General features: G+C 44.1%; 1 protein-coding gene across 5 annotated transcripts; it reads left to right on the top strand.

Annotated features, from left to right (window-relative positions):
• The first annotated feature begins 1,286 nt into the window (after nt 1-1,286).
• LOC132381614 (zinc finger protein 229-like) lies at nt 1,287-13,946 on the top strand. Of its 5 annotated transcripts, none has more exons than XM_059951140.1 (2): nt 1,287-1,401; nt 12,321-13,946. In XM_059951140.1, exon 2 carries the CDS (start codon nt 12,638-12,640, stop codon nt 13,814-13,816), a length of 1,179 nt encoding a protein of 392 aa, XP_059807123.1. In that variant the 5' UTR covers nt 1,287-1,401; nt 12,321-12,637; the 3' UTR covers nt 13,817-13,946. The 5 variants fall into 5 exon arrangements, with proteins under 5 accessions (XP_059807123.1, XP_059807119.1, XP_059807121.1 ...); XM_059951136.1 differs by having other exon boundaries at nt 1,368-1,401; nt 11,112-13,946; XM_059951138.1 differs by lacking the exon at nt 1,287-1,401 and adding an exon at nt 1,411-1,729 and having other exon boundaries at nt 11,112-13,946.
• Nucleotides 13,947-19,185: the final 5,239 nt, after the last annotated feature.

The following is a 19,185-nucleotide window of genomic DNA, read 5'->3' on the forward strand; positions in this document are numbered from 1 at the left end:
ACCTGTGTTTAATCTTTTTTTTTTAGCTTGAAGTATCTCCTCCACTCGAAATAGTGATCATTTACAGCTGAATAAAGACTGAAATCGTTAAGTAAATTAGTCTTCGAACTATAGATTGATGTAGTATAATCTCCTTAACGTGATGGACGCCTATATCTAACAAGACTTGATGTATCGGCTTAGGTTTAGGAGTTTAGAACGGGTACGCTCGATATTACCACAATCCAAACTGTTTATAAATGGGAAATGCACAGAAACAGGACGTGGGAGAGGATCACAGAAACAACTGTGACGTAGGAGGCGGCTATCCGCTGTCAGCACTCCGAATTTTGCGGCGTGGGGAGATGGAGCGGTGTGGGGGAAGAGTGGTGTATAATGCGTTTTTCCCACCTGGCAGCCGCCGACAAATCCAGCCCATCCATCCTGCTGACCTGCCAGACACCCGTCGTCTGTAAACACAAAATACTCTGCAGATGCTGGGGTCAAAGCAACACGCACTCGTCGTATGTAAACCGGCACTCATTATCCGGGGAAGAGCCTATACTGGACATAGTTATCTGATTTTAAGGAATTGGTTACACTTAGTCTGCCTACCATAATAGAATGGAGATGAATTTCTGGGTGTTTTGAGAACGATTTTCCACAATCCCTCTTGACGGATAAAATCAAAGACATTAGACGAACTGATGGCTGGTGCTGTAGCCTAGATCTCTCTCGGAGGTGGCTGTGATGCATCCACTGGAGCAACACACACACACAAAATGGAGGAACTCAGCAGGTCAGACAGCATCTACGGAAACGAATAAAGAGCTGACATTTCGGGCCGAAAAATCTCCTCCTTAAGATCACCCTCCGGCACCTCCACTTTAAATTCCATGCGGAATATTTTGGAGGACCAAGAACCAAGACACACTGGAAAGACGCCAGAATAAAAGGGTGTAGGAGGGGAAGAAGGGCTGATAAAGCCAGATGGAAAGAAAAGGAAAAGTGCTGGAGAAGAGTGAATCTGATAGAGAGGAAAATGGGTGAAAGGGAAGAAGGAAGAACACCAGGCGAAGGTGATAGGTAGTTGAGGGAAAATATTGGAGAGGACACTATTGATAGCTCTCTTTGTATTTCTTTTAGGGTTCTAAAGGCAGTTTGAATGAGGACTTTCCGTGCAACTCTGCTTCATTCAACAAGTTTCTTTCTGCAGAAAGTCGCCAGCAGAACTGCAGGAGTTCAGCCCCTCGTGATTTATCCAGACTAAATCCCGCCCCTCCGCCGCACTGATTGGACAGAGGGGTGCTTTGGCGTCCAGACACTATCGTCGCTTTCCATTCGTCCAACCCGCACGTCTCTCACACTGGGTAACAGCTGTTGAGCATGCGCGAACCACGGCGACAAAGAGTGACGCAGGAGGTAAGAGAGGCAGGGCGGTTAACAAACTCCAGCAGGTCTGCAGTTTCATAAAGAAGCCGTGCAACCCTAGGGACGAATATTAAATCGGGACCTTTAACTTCGGACCTCAATGTAAAATGATGAACATTCCCCCCCACTGGCCGCTGCTGTTCCCTTTCTCCAGTTTCGCTCCTGACCAACCTCCAGAAACAGAGGGTTGGCAGGATAGCGCGTGCGCAATAGGACCTTTAACTTGAGGGAGCGTCCTTAAATGGAAGCGATCAAGAGCAGGGAGCGTCCCTAAATCTAAAAGAAATCGCGATGGCCCAGGAAAAGGCTGGACATTAAGGTGAAACGAACCATAAAACTTCAAATATACTTTATTCGTCGTTTTCACAAATGAACATGACTTTCCCTTCAACGCACACAAAATGAGGAAAACTGCAAATCCTGGAAATCAATCAGTATTACACACACAAAATGTTGGAGGACCTCAGCAGGCCAGTTAGCATCTATGGAAAAGAGTTTCGGGCCGAGGCCCTTCATTAGGGCCTGGGGGAAAAGAAGATGAGTCAGAAAATAAGGTGCGGGGAAGGGAGGAAGAAGAATAAGGTGGTAGGTGATGGACAGGAGGGGTGAACTAAAGAGCTGGGAAGCAAAGAGGTGGAAGACATAAAGGGCTGGAGAAGGGAATCTGATAGGAGGGGGGGAGAAGACCATGGAAGAAAGGGAAGGGGGAGGAGCACCTGAGGGAGGTGATGGGTAGATAAGGAGATAAGGTGAGAGGGGAAAAAAGGGAATGGTGAAGGGGGGGGGTCATTACCAGAAAATAGAGAAGTCCATGTTTGGAGGCTACCCAGACAGAATATAAGGTGTTGCTCCTCCAACCTGAGTGTGGCCTCATTGCAGCAGTAGAGGGGGCCATAGACTGACATGTCGAAATGGGAAGTAGAATTGAAATGAGATCCCGCTTTTACTGGTGGAAGGAGCGTAGGTGCACAGCGAAGTGGTCTCCTGGACTACATTGGGTTTCACTGATCTGCAGGAAGTCATACCAGGAGCACTGGATATAGTAGATGACCCGGACAGACACAGGAAAGTCTCACATCAGCTGGAAGGACAGCTTGAGGCCCTGAGGGAGGAGGTGTAGGGGCAGGTGCAGCACTTGTTCTGCTTGCAAGGATAAGTACCGGGAGGGAGATCAGTTGGGAGGGTCGAATGAACAAGGGAGTCGGGTAGAGAGCGATCCCTGCTGAAAGTATGGGGGGGAGGGAAAGATGTACTTGGTGGTGGGATCCTGTTGGAGATGGCAGAAGTTATGGAACAGAGACTAGTGGGATGGTAGGTGAGGACAAGAGCAACCGTATCCCTTGTGGGGTGGTGATAGGATGGGGTGAGGGCAGATGTGCGAAATGGAGGAGATGTGGGTGAGGGCAACGTTGATGGTGGATGAAGGAAAGCCCCTTTCTTTGAAGAAGGAGGATATCTTATTAGTTCAGGAATGAAAAGCCTCATCCTGAGAGCAGATGTGAATGAGATGGAGGAGCTGAGAGAAGGGGATGGCATTTGTACAAGTGATAGGGTTGGAAGAGGTGACTTTCCCTCAATTGGATAATCCAGAAGCTAAAATTCCCTGCCCAAATTTCTTCACTTTGATTCTTTCTGCTTTTTTAAATCACAAGCCCCACTTTAAAACATAGCTTTTTAATCTTTTCGCAAGTGGCCCTTGTTCTTCTTTATCCTTGCTGTTAATCAGTGGGTTCCTCTCAATTTTTTTAAGATGAGGCTGAAGAGACCATTAACATTCATTGAGTAAACTTGCAAGAAATGAATTTCAGGGTTGTATATGGTGACATGTATGTCCTTTGATAATAGTTTTACTTTGAACTAATGTAACTATAAGGACAAGACAATGTGTCTAAAATAAATACTCCAAAATACATTAGAACTGGGAGCTTCAGGGGAAAGGCAGCTGGTAAGAAGCAGAGGAATGAAGAAAAGGTGAAATAGGTTGGAAATGAATGGAGGAAAAAAGTCATGAGTTATGAAGTTTGTGGGAAGAAAGAGTGGGGAGCTAAATGTATAAAAATGAAAGATAAACGAAGCATGATGGGAGAAAGTGTTGGAGATGTGTAAGACATAATTGATACGTTCACTGGGATATGTTTGAAAATGTTTTATTTTGCATTGATAGACTCTAAGGCTGGGTTTTTGTGTCCCTCCACCAATCCGTCCCCAACCAGAATTTCGTCTTGAGAGTATGGTGACAAGAGTATGGAGCCTTTCTTAACCTCTTGTTTGTTCGGCCGAAGATCACTTTTGACTGGTGATTTGCAGCAGTAATGAAGCAATAGCAACTTATATCAGTCAAGATTGTGTGTGGCTTGGAGAGGGAGCTGCACTGGTGCCTTCCCCTGCGTCTGCCGTTCTGACTGCTCAGTTGCTGCTGTTGCTTTAGTATTGTCTCGTTTATGGTGGATTTTGCCAAGTGTACAGACTGCAACCAGGATACACTGTTGCTGGAAGGAATAGGTGTTTGGAGTGGTGGTGGTCTGTCTGGGCCCGGATTCAGTTACTCTGCCTGCAGGATGATTAAGACGGACAGTATTCCTGTCGACTTGTGGTTTGATGCTGGGAGGGCAGGGGTAAGGCACTCGAAACAGGATATTCAGTCACAGGGTCTCCGCAGTTCAGTCTCACTCTCTGATTCGGGGGTTTGATAATGGTGATATCCGGAGTAGGTGGTTAGATACTCTCTCTTTGAGAGACCCATAGCATGGCATGAATGTGCTTTGTCAATTAACAGTCATGCCTGAATGTCGCAGAGTCATACAGCATGAAAACTGTGGTTATTTCTGTCCACTGAAACCTCACGGACTGTAAAGCACACTGTTGTACTAATTCTACAAAAATTCCATTTTTATTCTCCCCAACTCTTCCCCCACCCCACATTCTGTCACTCACCTTAAACTTGCAGTGGCCAATTAACTTATCATCCTGCATATTACAAGGGTAGGGGAAGCTAGAGTGCCTGGGCCAAACCCAAGTAGAATCTAGAAATTCCAGACAGTCAGAATTATACACAGGTTACCAGAGGCAGCAGCTACACCAACTGCTTGCTGAGTTCTTGCTGCATGCTGGCAGTAAGAACCTCATTTTATAAGGAGTCATCCCTGAATCACAACCATTACCTCAGGTCAACTCTGAGAAGAAATGTGGGCTGAAGCACCAACCATCGATTGGCCTTTAATGCCTTTGATTTTACCAGTCAAGAATGACTGGAGAATCGTTTGCTTTTGACTGCGCTGGGAAATTCATCTCCGCCCTTTTATGGTAGGCAGACTAATTCTAACCACATTCTTGGAATCCATTGATCCAGTATGGGGTCCCCCCGGGTAACGATCACTGGTTTACACACGAATGTGTAAATGGGAGATCAGCATGATGGATAGGGATGAATTTGCCCGCAGCTGCAGGGCTAAGGGCATCTTTTGCCAGGTGGGAAGGAGGTATTACTATTTGCCACCTTTCCTCATGCTGCAAGATCAGGGAGCTGGGGTTAAACCAAGTAGAGCTGGGAGCACCAGGCGATCATCAGCAAGATCTCTGCTTTTGACCTTACAATGGAAGGGGGGTGTCAATGATGAAGTAGGGAAGATGGTGGTGGGTAGCACATGGCTGTGATGAACTCCTGTGTGATATTGTAGAGCCAAGACCTCCAACAAGCATAGCTATCTGCTTTGTACAAGTTAACAATTAGTTACACCCTTGGTGATACTCACAGTCAAATGTTGCTTTGATGGGACAAGCAAAAGCCCTAAGACACCCCGGCCAGAGCTGGTATGTGAGACTTTACAAGCCAGACAGGTTGTATCTCTCAGAGATGGGAACAAAGTTCTTTCAGTTTACTAGCACTGTAGGTGGGATGAGGCTTTGCTGATCCTGTAGGCAAGTGGGCAGTTAGATGTAATTTAAAAAGGACAAAGAAATTGCACAAAGGCTTAAGAGCATCAGGACAAAAAGTACTCTGGCTTTAGATTTGAGCGGATTAGAAGTACAGTGCTGTGCAAAAGTCTTAGACACAGTAGGGTGCCAATGACTTTTGCACAGTACTGTGGTAATTATATGTATTGCATTGTACTGCTGCCACAAAAATACTCAAATTTCATAATAAACGATTCTGATATAGGTCTCTTGTGGACTGAGAGTGGGAAGGGTGCAGGGAGAGGGGAATTGTGGTTGGGAAGAGGAACAGAGAGGGTTGTAATTGAGAGACGTACTGTAATGATCAATAAATCATTTGTTTGGAATTAAATGATCTTGCTTGCTGCCTCAGGCAACACACACAAAATGCTGGAAGAACTCAGAAGGCCAGGCAGCATCGATGGAAAAAAATTAACAGTTGATGTTTCAGTCTGATGCCCTTCATCGGGTGTTTCAGGGCTGGGTGTGTGTGCATCTGCGTCACCCTCCATCCCTGGCACTGCCACCTGTTCCACACCCCTCCCGCAGCACTCCCCCCTCACCGTTCCAACATCCTTTACTCCTGCCAAAGTTACAAACTTGCTTTCTGCTTCAAGTTGGCAAATACAGTACAGTGCAAAGGTCTCAGACACCATAGCTATATATATGTGCCGAAGACTTTTGAACAGTGTTGCAGCTGTTAGATACAGTAGTTTACAGTGCACGGCATGTAAATTACATTTGCAAAGAATATTAAACATGATTGGGGAACTGCGAGAGCATTTAGTTCAACACACACAAAATGGTGGTGGTCGGGCAGCAACCATGGGAGAAATAAACAGTCGATGTTTCAGTCCAAGACCTTTCATCAGGACTGGAAAGGAAGGGGTGAGTAGTCAGTATAAGAAGTGGGGGGTGGGAAAGGAGGACATGCTGGCAGGTGTTGGGAGTGGCCAGGTGAGGGGTGAAGCTGGGTGGTAGCTTTGGGATGTATTCAGATGCTGGTAACGGAGAGCTGATTTAAAAAATAAAAGGGCTAATGCTAAATGCAAAGCAAGGTAAGGGGGCAAGGATGAGAGCTGATCATTGATTCAAGCGAATCCTGCAGTGCTGCTGAAAGACGTGTTTTAAGAAACAATAGGTGATGTTCCCTCAGGTGGAGGATGACTTGTAAGTTCTGGGGATGAGGTCATTGTGGGATCTGTGCGAGGGGCAAGAGCTATTTGAGAGTGCTGGAAATTGGCGTACTTCTGAAGGGCCTGTCTGTTCCTAACAATGTTCTGATTGTTGCTCTTCCATTTTAAAGCAGTCAGGGGCAAGTAATTTCCCAGAGTTGATGTGGATGTTAATTTTGTTTTCTAGGAGTTGCTGAGAACACCTTTCATATTTCCACTGTTCACCCGGCATTCTTTTGGCATGAGCAAAGTTAGGGTAGAGAGTTTATTTTTGGGAATCTGATGTCAGGCTTGTGAACAACATGGCCTGTGTTTTGGTGATGGTTAAATATACACAGAACCTCAATACTCATAGAGGTATGGACTTTGGTTCACTTCCCCTGGAGAGCATTTGGAGGTTTTGTAGAAAAAGCATTTGCATCATTTTCCAGTGCTTTCAGATGCCTGGTTTGGGAAGCATCAAACACCTTGCAACATGGTGTGTTGCCTTGTGTGTGGTCTCTTCAAACCTTCTTTTCCTGGTGCAATAAAACCTGTAGTGAATGTCATCATTGATATCGGCCTTTGAAGAGAGATGGGAGTGGCAGATTGTCCGTCCATATGTTTTCCAGAGCCTTTATTGTAGGAGGCAGTTTGGTGGAAGGATTTGCTTAGTGATGAGACCCACAGTCCCGTTTGCTCCAGTGAAAGAGTTGACACTGACAAAGCCATAAGGCTTCTGAACCTGAACGTACACAGATGTCACATGAATACTGCAGCTCAGTGACTGAGGTTAACATGAGCTGGTTCTGGAGCGCACGTTTTACATTGGTAGTATAGCTTTGCCAGATCCAGTGGGAAGGTTGTTGAAATGAGATGATGCAAACTGAAAACATCATTCATGTTCTTCTCCCCTCAGAATTTCCCTCTCTTGGTCCACTCTTCCGGACCCACCAACCACTCCTCACCTTATTGTGCTTTCTCATGCATCCACAAGAGATCCAACTCCTTCCAGCCTACAGGGCTGCATTTGGTGCTGTGTATACATTGAAGAAATTGAATTGCTGTGTGGAATTCCTACGTTCAGTCTGCCGGAGTGACCCTGAGCTTCCAGTTGCCTACAGTTGTGATTCTCCAATGCACTTTTCATTTTGACCTTTCAGTCTGTGACCACCGGAAGAGTCACTGAAGGCTTGATAAACAACACTTCTTTCATCCAGGCAAGTTGCCGTCTTCTGGACTCAGTATCGAATTCTCCAGCTTTAGGTAGCTCGCTCTTTCTTTGACAACTGGCCATTTCTGCCTGTCAACATTTGACTCAGTCTTTATTTTTGTCTTGCCCACTGGGAATGTCTCAGCTGGGGAAGTGGCAGATGGAATTTAACCTGATTTTGTGGTGTTGAAGTTTGATAATGTAAAGCAGGGCAGGATATAACAGGGCGCAGGGGAGTGTTACAGAATAGAGATGCCTGGGGTGCAAGTACATACAGAAGTGAAGCAGACAGACAGGCTGGTGAAGAAAGCATATAACACACGTGGCAGATCTCATTGAAACCTATCAAGAGTATAGACTGGACACGAAGACGATGTTTCCTATAGCGGTGAATTCAGCAAAGGTGCCACCTTTCTCATGGTTTTGTTAAGTAATGAATCTGGTGAGAATTAAGCGGTAGTGTTGTTTTATACTAATGAGAGTATCCTATGTAATGCCTGTTAGTGCAAGGATGTAGAAGTGCAAGTTTGCAGGGAAACAGGTGTTAAAAACGCTGAGCAACAGTGATAACTTCCTCATGTTGTTTGGAATCGTAATACAAACTTCAGGAATTCAGCACTTGAAACTTCAATGCTGCTGGATTTTCCAGGCCATTGTATGTTAATCCTAGAGATACCCCAACAAGTTTTAATTCAGAACAATCTGCTGGAGGAACCGGTGGGGAGGCAGCACTTGTGGAGGCAGAAGGATGAACGATATTTTGACACTTGACCTGACGTGACAAAATCAGCCAACCCTCTGCCTACCCCCACTGAGGTCCTCCAGTAGCTTTTTTTCCCACTCCAGATTACAGCATCTGCCGTCTCTTGTGCTATTTTTTTTTAGATGTTACATTATTTTGTATTAAATTTAAAGATGACCTGGATACCTTTGAAAGGAGTGCAGGAACCAGGCACCAGTGCAATGGAAGGGTGTGTGGGAACAGTGAGACAGAGGGGAGCATGGGATCTGGTCAGAAGGAAGAACATACTCTGATATACTCCAGTAAGCCTGATTCTGAACCATCAGGATTTCCAAATAGTTAATGGCAAAACAGAATCAGGTTTAATATCACCGGCATATGTTGTGAAATTTGTTAACTTTATGGCAGCAGTACAATGAAATACATGCTAAATAAATATAGAGGAAAAAAATGGAATTACAGTAAGTATGTATATGTCTATTAAATAGTTAAGTTAAAACAAGTAGTGGAAAAAAAACCCCCAGAAATACAGAAGTAGTGAGGTGATGTTCATGGGTTCAATGTCCATTTAGAAATCGGATGGCCAAGGGGAGGAGGCTGTTCCTGAACCGCTGAGTATGTGCCTTCGGGCTTCTGTACCTCCTTCCCGACAGTAACAGTGTGAAGAGGGCATGTCCTGGGTGGTGGGGATCCTTAATGATGGATGTCATCTTCCTAAGGCACTGCTCCTTGAAGATGTCTTGGATGCTTTAGAGGTGAGTACCCATGATGGAGCTGCCTAATTTTTTCAAAGTTTATTCTATCAAGCAAAAGTCATGGGGAGGAAGTTTTGAATATGTTCAGGAATTTAAATTTTGACCAGTAAATTTTAAATCTAGTATGGGAGAAGGTGTTTCAGGTGTCCTTTGGAAAGAAGTGGACTAAGAAGGGGAAGATGTAGGAAAAATAGCTGTGGATAAGGATTTGGACTCCTTTGAGATGGAAAAAGACGCCTATTGGAGAAGGGCTCATTTCAATGGATGAGGTCAGATCAGGACCGCATAAATTGGAATCAAAGATGTACTGTAAAACTCCAAGAGAATATCAGAAAAATAACTGGTAGCAAGCAAAAATGGAAATCCAAAGAGCTTCCATAGACATGTAAACCCATCATGAAATGAAATGGACTTACAGACTGAGGAATGACACATGGCTGAGTAAGAACGTACTGCAGAGCAGGAGAAACCACGGGTGTGGGGAGGGTTGTTGCTAAAATAAATATGGAATAAATGGAGAGTGGCAACAATCATAGAAAATTGCCCCAAGTGACAGGAAATAGGGTAGTTGTGAAGCATTGTCTTTGGAGTAGAGGGAAGTGTACAGTGGTATAGAGTCACACCGCATGAAAGTAAGCCCTCTGGACCAACTCGTCCATGGTGTCCACGCAGCTATTCCAATTAGCTACCTCTAAACCTGTCCTGTCTATGCACTTATCCAAATAACCGATGTCTTTATCCAATTGAAGCACTGATCCCAAGGGGTTAGTACATTTTAGAGATACAACACAGTAACCGGTCCTTCTGGCCCAGTGAGTCCACAACGCCTAATTACACCCATGTGACCAATTAACCTACTAACCCATATGTGTTTGCAATATTGGAGGAAACTGGGGCATCTGTAGGAAAGCCGTGTGATCACAAGGAGAATGTACAGATTCCTTACACCCGGCAGTGGAATTGGACCTGGGTCACTGGCTCTGTAATACACTAGCCACTGTGCTACCATGTGCCCCAAACTACAACTTTTATCGACTTGGACTTGGGTGTAGCAGGGCACAATTATGAAATTTTCATCAAATGATAAAGTTAAAGGCAAGAGAACTGAGAAGCGGATAATAATAGAATAATCATTGTGGGCACACTGTGTTGGCACTGGAATGTCTGGTGGTCCCAGCACATCATTAGGTTGTGTTGATTTTTAACGCAATTGACGCATTGTTTTGATGTACCTGTGATTCAGGAATCTGAATCTCAGACTTAAGGAATTAGGTTAAAAAGAAAGAAAAATGCAGGTGGTTACAATCCGAAGGAAGAATAAGGAGAGGCTATATAAACCAGATCAGAAAGAGGTATAAGTAGATAAAGTGTTAAATGTGGCAGAGAAGATTATGAAAACGGATCTTGATTTCTAAACAATGGCCTCAAGTACAAAAACAAAGAAGAAATGTATAAAAACTAGTTCATTTAAAACTGTCATATTGTGGAATTTATGAGAGATGCAGGTCAGTAAGAGAGTTCAGAAAATCTGTTGCTATTATGATTGTAGGGAAGATTTCAGTTACTTGGATAGACTGGAGAAACTGGTGTTCTTGGAACAGAAAAGATTAAGATGGGATCTGATAAAGATATTTAAAATCATGAGGGGTCTAGATGAGGCAGAAAGAAGCTGTCGCCATGGGTGTAAAGGTCAAGAAACAGTTTAAAATGAAGGTGAAGAACAAAAGAAGCAGAATTGACATGAGGGGAAACAATCCTTGTGCAGCGAATGATTGGGATTAAAGTCTGGACTGCATTGCTGGCAGTTTTATTAGATATTCACAACAAAAGTACTTTAAGAAAATATATTTGTGTCAGATTCAGATGTAGTATCACTAACCCATGATGTGGAATTTGTTTTGCAGCAGAGGTACACTACAAAGATGTAAAATCTCAATACGTTACAAAATGAATAAATACTGCAAAACAAGAAAAACAGGGTAGCGCTCATGGATACGGATAGCGGAAGGGAAGAAGCTGTTTTGGAATCTTTGAGTATGGGGCTTTGCGCTCCTGTACCTCCTTCACACTGGTTGTAATGAGAAGAAGGCGTGTCCCTGATGATGAGGATCCTTCATGATGGAGGCTGCCATCTTGAGGCATGCCCTTTGAAGATGTCCTCAATGATGGGGAAGGTTGTGCCTGTGATGGAGCTAGATGAGTCTACAATCCTCTGCAACCTCTTGCAGTCCTGTGCAGTGGAGCCTCTGCACCAGGCTTGGATGCAACCAGTTAGAGTCTGTCCACTGTACATGTATATACATTTGTAAGAGTTTTTTGATAACACACTGAACTTCTCAGCCTCCTAATCAGGTTTAGAGTGCTACAGTACAGAGGCCATTCAGCCCATCTAGCCCATGCTGGTATTATTCTGCCTGGTCCTATTGACTCAAACCTGCACCATAGCCCTCCATCCATGCACTTATCCAAGCTTAAATGTTGCAGTCAAACTTACATCCACCACTTCTGCTGCCATCTCGTTCCACACTCGCACCAACCTCTGAGTGAAGAAGGTCTCCCTCGGGTTCACTGTGAATATTTCGACTTCATAGAATGGCCACTTACTTCTGTTTTAAAATGATATTTCTTGATGAATCCCCCACTGATGTTTTTCTACCTCCAGGCTGATGTGATGTAACAGTTTTGGAATGCTGCTTTCATGTTTAATAATGGCTAGTTTATAAGGTATCAGTATAGTTACCATGAACCCAGTCGTGCTTGCACTCTACATCGGATTGGTACAAGACCAGTTTCTAATCATTAATGGTGGTCTGATTCACTTTGCGCCAAGAGAGATGATGTGGATTTTGATCTCATTCCTGAATACCTTTGCTGATTTTTGAACTGCGATGAGTTTGGAATAGAACCGGCCATGCTTTCTGCAGTGGGAAGTGAGCTGAGAGAGGAGAAAATAATGTAAGAAATTTGAATAGTTTAGGGAGAAACAATTGTATGAGATGTGGATTAATTATTACAGGAATAATGCAAGGGAACAATGTTCCATACAATGTAGGCTTGTCTGTTCTTATTTCTAATTCTGGACAGTGATGACTTTCATTAACTCCTTTTTACAGGGTATAATAAGCAAAGAATTTGCAGATGGAAAACTTGACCCAAACTTCACATCAAAATATGACTGACTTTCAATCTTATCACTCTTTGAATATAAAGGGAGAAACTTTAATTTGTCCTGTTTCTGGTGAAAGATTTCAGACATCAATGTTACTGGAGAAACATTGAGAAGCATTTAATGCACTCAGTGGAAAGGACATCAGCCTGTTACAGAGCCTGATAATCATCTAACCATTCACAGCAGTGAGAAACTGTATTGTCTCTGTAGACGAGGCTTCATTTGATTGTTTGTCCTGAAGAAGGACAAGGACATTGGATAATGGAGGCACCTTGGAAATGTGGGGACTGTGGGTTGGGATTCAATGCCACATCTGATCTCGAAACCCATCAGCGAACTCACAGCAAGGAGAAGAGGTTCACCTGTTCCATGTGTGGGAAACAGTTCGGCCAGTTATCTGACCTCCTGAGACACCGGCGGGTTCACACTGGGGAGAGGCCGTTCACCTGTTCAGTGTGTGGGAAGGGGTTCACTCAGTCGTCCAATTTGGTGGCACACCAGCGACTTCACACTGGAGAGAGGCCGTTCACCTGCACCCTCTGTGGAAAGGGGTTTGCTTATTCTTCCAACCTGCTGAGACACCAGCGAGATCACATTGGCGACAGACCGTTCACCTGCTCGGTGTGTGGGAAGGCTTTCATTCAATCGTCCGACCTCCTGATTCACCAGCGGGTTCACACTGGGGAAAGGCCGTTCATCTGCTCAGTGTGTGGAAAGCAGTACACCCGCTCGTCCAACCTCCTGACACACCAGCGAGCACACACCGGGGAGAGGCCGTTCTCCTGCTTTGTTTGTGGGAAGGGATTTGCACAGCTTTCCCACTTGAAGTCCCACCAGCGGGTTCACAGTGACCGGAAGACTTTTGATTGTTCTAATTGTGAGAAGAGCTGTAAGAGCTCAGAGGATCTGCTGAGACACCAACGAGCTCACACTGCAGAGAGGCTGTTCTCCTGCTCGGACTGTGGGAAGGGGTTCAGTCAGTCTTCACATCTGCTCAAACACCAGCGAGTTCACACCGGGGAGAGACCATTCACATGCTCCATGTGTGGGAAGGGATTCAAATGTTCATCCAACTTGCTGATGCATCAGCGAATCCACACGGGGGAGAGGCCCTTTACCTGCTCCATCTGTGGGAAGGGATTTGCCCAGTCGTCCAGCCTGCTTACTCACCAGCGGATTCACACAGGGGAGAAGCCCTTTTCTTGCTCTGTGTGTGGGAAGGGATTTACTTGTTCATCCAACTTGCTGGTGCACCAGCGAGTTCACACAGGGGAGAGGCCATTCTCCTGCTCTGTGTGTGGAAAGGGTTTCACTCAGTCATCTCACTTGCTGATGCACCGGCGTGTTCACACTGGAGAGAGGCCATTCTCCTGCTCAGTGTGTGGGAAGGGATTTGCTCGTTTATGCAATCTGCAGACGCACCAACGAGTTCATAAGTGATTGGCCGAAATTGTGTTCAGTTCTGGTCGTTGCTCCCTTATCGCTCTGACAGTCTGGGTTTGATTCTGTTAAACTGTTAACATTATTGATGCACTGTACTTGGTGAATAAATTACTTTTCCTTTCATTAACATGTTGGACCTTTATGTCCTAAAGATGAAGTGAGTGGTTTCTATCTCAGAATGTCACAACTTGTTAAAATTTGGATCTTTAAGATATCTGAATTGAATGGGATAAAACTTCCTCTCATCTGGGAGAGCTATCCACAACAGGATACATAGTAATTTCTCTTCTGGCATATCTAAAGTTATATGTTTTTGAAAAAGGATCTAGTGGTTTCCCAGCATTTATGATGAATAAACTCTTCTCAGGCTTCAAAACTGGCACAGGCATCATTCCTGAAGAAGATGGCAGAGTTTGCCATCAATACGTCGGTTATAATTGATATCTGTACCCGGCTTGAAGCCCGAGAAGAGTTTATTTGTTATATGTTTTTATTCTCTCATAACTTTTCATTTAAGCTTCATATAATGTCAAAAATGTTTTTTTTTCTACACTTCTATATCACTGTTGGTGTGGATATCTGTATCAGACTCTGTCATTCAAATGCAAGTGCATCACCACGTCAGATTGGGTATTTCAAGCCTTGATATTAATGTAGCAAAGGTTCACTGGACCCAGTGTAACATTTGAAGATCAATACCAGAACTGAACATACTTCTCCAGAAGATTTTTGAAGATTCTGTATAACCTGAGCATTATTCGACCTACCTAAGAGAAGCCAGTTTACTATTTGGTTTTGTATGCTACAGCATTGCAGTACTTTTTTCAAAATGCCTTTGCTCCACCATTTCCTAAACTCTCATTAATTATACTTGCCTCTCAGATGAATGGCCTCCCACTTATGTGAATTGAGTTCCCTCTGTTAGTATCTCCTACTGTTAATCAGTCAGCACAATCCGAGGCTCTTTTTTAAAATACAAAATTGCAAACCTTTAAAATGACAGAATATTTTGCAAAGTTGACAAGTGAGCTTCCTCAAGCATGAACAGAATTGGAAACCATTGAATCAAGACATTCAGCAAGAAATTAAAGGAAGAATTTGTTCAATGGGGTGAGAATATGGGATTTGCCACAACATGGAGAGGTAAGGTGAAGAGTCAGAGGGATAAGGGCATGATCTAGTTTACAGGTGTGCCATTGCAAGAGACCTCAGAGTGTAAAGTCATGGTGGAAGTGCAACTCATTTTATCATTAAACGCTGAAATTTTGAGTGCTTTTGCTATTATCACTAGTTATTTTGCTGAACTTTTCTGGAAGTCCATTGACAATCCTGAATCAACTAGTTCATGACCTCAGAAACAGAGCAACAGCTGCTTTTGAGGGCAAGGGCTTTTCTCTTTGGAGTGAAGGAGGATGAGAAGTATCTTGATAGAGGTGTACAGGATGATGGAAGCTATAGATCTAGTTTATAGCCAGGGACTTTTTTTTCCGGGACGGAATTGGTTAATACAAGGGGGCAAAGTTTTAAGGTGACAGGCAGGATGTCAGAGGTAAATTTCTTACAGAGAGTAGTGGAGTAGGGTCAGGAATGGTGATAGGGCTAGATACATTATGAGCATTTAAGGAACCCTTAGATGGAAGATAGAGCAGTGGCGTGCTATGTAGGCGGGAAGGGTAAAATTCATCTTAGAGTAGGTTAAATGGCCAGAACAACATTGTGGGCTGAAGAGCTTGTACTGTAATGTTCTTTGTCAATTAGGCAAATGTTAATCATAGAATTATAGAAATATATAGCACAGAACTGGATCCTTACAGCCCACCTCATCCTTGCCAACCATGATGCCTAACCCCAGTTTTCATAATTAAGCTTGTATCCTACTTCTTATCTAATCAAGTATCTGTCCAAATAACTTTTTAATGTTGTGATTCTATCTGTCTCCTCTGGGAGCTCATTCCAAACATTCACCACTCTCAGTATGAAAAATTACTCCTCAAATCTCTTTTACATTTTTTAACTCTCTCCTTAAATCCATACTCTCCATTGTAGAACCCCTAGTAAAACATTGCTAACTGTCCTCTCTCTGTCTTTGTACAGTCACCCCTCAGCTTACTACATTCTAGTAAGAATAAATCCAGTTTGTCCAATCTCTCCTTACAGCTGTGGCCTTCCATTCTAGCAGCAGTCCTGGTGAATCTCTTCTGCACTCTCTCTTGCTCCTTCCTGCCATGGTGACCAAGAAATTAAATGAAGAATATAATTTCTGCACACAATACCCTCGGTGTGATCTAACCAATATTTTGTACAATTGCAACATGATGCAACTTTTATACTCAATGCCTATGAGGGAAAACATACCAAATGCCTTCTTATACTAACTTTGTAAACCCACATTGACTAACTGTGATGAATTCGGAAGAGTTTAACTGTTCTTTCATCTAATGATGAATTGCAGCATATTTCTGCAGATGATTTCCTTCGGTACCCTGGGGCTGGCTCAGTCAGAACATAAGAGCAGGAGAAAATGACCTGGTCCAGTATTCACTGATATCACAGCTGATCTGTGTCTTACCTCCATCTGATTTGGAGCCATACATATTTTAACTTATGCTGAACAAAAATCAATTGATCTTTATTTTAAAAATACTACCTTGTTGTCAATTGATTTTCATAGTAGATGGTTCCATACTTTCATTATTTTTAACTTGAGCAAGGGATGATTTTTTTTTGCCCTGTAAGCAAAATTATAATCTTTTACACACAAAACGCTGGAGGAACTCAGCATGTCAGGCTATGAAGGAGAATAGACAGTCGGATATTTTGGGCCGAGACCCTTCATCAGCTCTAAAGAGGAGAAGAAGACAGAATAGGAAGGTGGAGGGATTGCAAGGAATACAAGCTGGCAGGTGATAGGTGAGACTAGATGAGGGGGATGGTGTTGGGTATGGGGGTGGGTGAAGTGAAGTGAGAAACTGGGAGGGAATCTGATAGGAGAGGAAATTGGACCATGAAAGAAAAGGAAGGAGGAAGGGGACTAGCAGCAGATGATAGGCAGGTAAGGAGAAGAGAAGGGTTGGGAGGGAAGCCGGAATGGAGAATGGAAAAAGAGAGAAAGAGGAGGGGGAGAAATTACTGGAAGTTAGAGAAATTAATGTTCATGCCATCAGGTTTGAAGTTACCCAGACAGAATATGAGGTGTTCTCCAATCTGAGAGTGACCTCATTGTGACAGTAGAGGAGAGGCCATGGACCAACATTTCGGAGTGGGAGTAGAGAATAGTATTTAAAAAAGTGGCCACTGGGATTTTCCACCTTTTTGTTGTGACCAGAGTAAAGGTACTCAATAAAGCAGTCCCCCAATCTATATCTTGTCTTATCGATATAGAGGAGGCCACACTGCGAGCACCTGATACGGCAGATGAACCCCGATGAATTCACAGAAGTGTCACCTCACCTGGGAGGACTGTGTTGGTGAGGCAGAAGGTGTAGGATCAGGTCCAGCAATTGTCCCACTTGCATGGATAAGTACCAGGAGTAGAGGGATCAATTAAACATATGATTTAGGTAGACTGTGATCCCTGTGGAAAGCAGAGAGTAGGCTGGGGTGGGGGTGGGGGGTTTTGGAGAGAAAGATCTTTTTAGTGATAGGAGCCCTGTGAAGATGGTGCGCATTATGGAGAATGATGAGCTGGATGTGAAGCTCGTGGAGTGGTAGGTAAGGACACGAGGAATTCTAACCCTGTTAGGATGGCAGGAAAATGGGATGAGGATGGAGGAAATGTGGGTGAGGACAGAATCAAAGGAGGTGTAAGGGAAACACTGTTCTTCGAAGAAGGAGGACATCTCAGATGTTCTGGAATGGAAGGCCTCATCCTGAGGACAGGTTCTGTGGAGGCGGAGGAACTGAGAAAAGGAAATAGTATTTCACAAGTGACAGGGTGGGAAAAGGTCAAGATAATTATGAGAGCTAGTAGGTTTATAAAGGACATCAGTGAATAGTCTGTCTCCAGAGTAGGTGACAAATTGAGAAAGGGGAGAGAGAGATGTCAGAAATGGACCAAGTAAATTTGTGGGCTTGGTGGATGTTGCAGGTAAAGTTGATGAAATTGTTGGGCTCACCATGGCTGCAGGAAGCAGCACCAGTGCAATTGCTAATTTAGTGTAGAAAAAGTTAGGGATCCCAGCAATGTAGGCTTGGAGCATGGACTCTTCTGTGGATGAAATAGCAGGCACAGCTTGGGCTTGTGGTGCTGGTGCCCAAGAATTTGGAGAAGGTGGGAAGTTGTTGAGCGTGCAACCAGTTCTGCCTGATGGAGGAGGATGGTGCTGGAGGGTAAGTGGTTATACGTTTTGTCCAGAATGAACCAGACAGTTTTAAGGCTTTCCTGATAGGAGATAAGAGTGTATATGGACTGGATATGCATAGTGAAAATGAGGTGATCAAGGCCAGGGAACTTAAAGTAACTAAAGAGGTTAAGAGTGTGTGAAGTGTCAGAGATGTAGGTGCAGAGGCACGAAACCAAGGGAGACAAAATAGAGTTGAGGTATGCAGACACAAGTTCAATGGGGCAGGAGCAGGCAGAAACAGTGAGCCCACCCAGAGAGTCAGGCTTGTGGGTCGTGGGTAGGAGGTAGAAAGGAGCACTGCAGCATAAGGGAACTATGAGGTTGGTGGTAGTGGAAGGGAGATCTTCAGAGTCAATGAAGTAATTCCTTCCTTCCTCCTTTTCTCTCATTTTCCATTCCCCATTCTGGCTCCCCTCATACTGCTTCTCCTCACCTGCTCATCACCTCACTTCATCCCTCCCCCCAGCCATCTTACCCCACTCACCTTGTTTTACCTGTCAGCTTGTTCTCCTTCCCCTCCCTCAACTTCGGTATTTTGATTTCTTTCTCCTTCTTTTCCAGTCCTGGTGAAGGGTCTTGAACTGAAACCTTGACTGTTTATTCCCCCTCCAAAGATGCTGCTTGACCTGCTGAGTTAGTCATAGAGCATTACAACACAGAAACAGTCCCTTTGGCCCATCTAGTTTGTGCCAAACTATTCTGCGTAGTCCCACCAGTATGAACCTGGTCCATAGACCCTCCCCACACGTATGTATTCATCCAAACTTCACTTAAATGTTGCAATGGAACCCACAACCACTACTTCCGTTGGCCTCTTATTCCACACTTGCTTCTCCTCATGTTCCCCTTAAATATTTCACCTTTCACTCTTAACTCATGGCTTCTAGTTCTAGTCTCACGCAATCTCGGTGGAAAAAGTCTGGTTGCATTTACTTATTTAGCACCAGAGTAGGCTGTTCTGGCCCTTTGAACCAGACCACTCCAACAATACCCAACAAGCCTGATTAACCCTAACCCTAACCT

Source organism: Hypanus sabinus, chromosome 26 (genome assembly GCF_030144855.1).
Source record: "Hypanus sabinus isolate sHypSab1 chromosome 26, sHypSab1.hap1, whole genome shotgun sequence".
NCBI classification, from domain to species: Eukaryota; Metazoa; Chordata; class Chondrichthyes; order Myliobatiformes; family Dasyatidae; genus Hypanus; species Hypanus sabinus.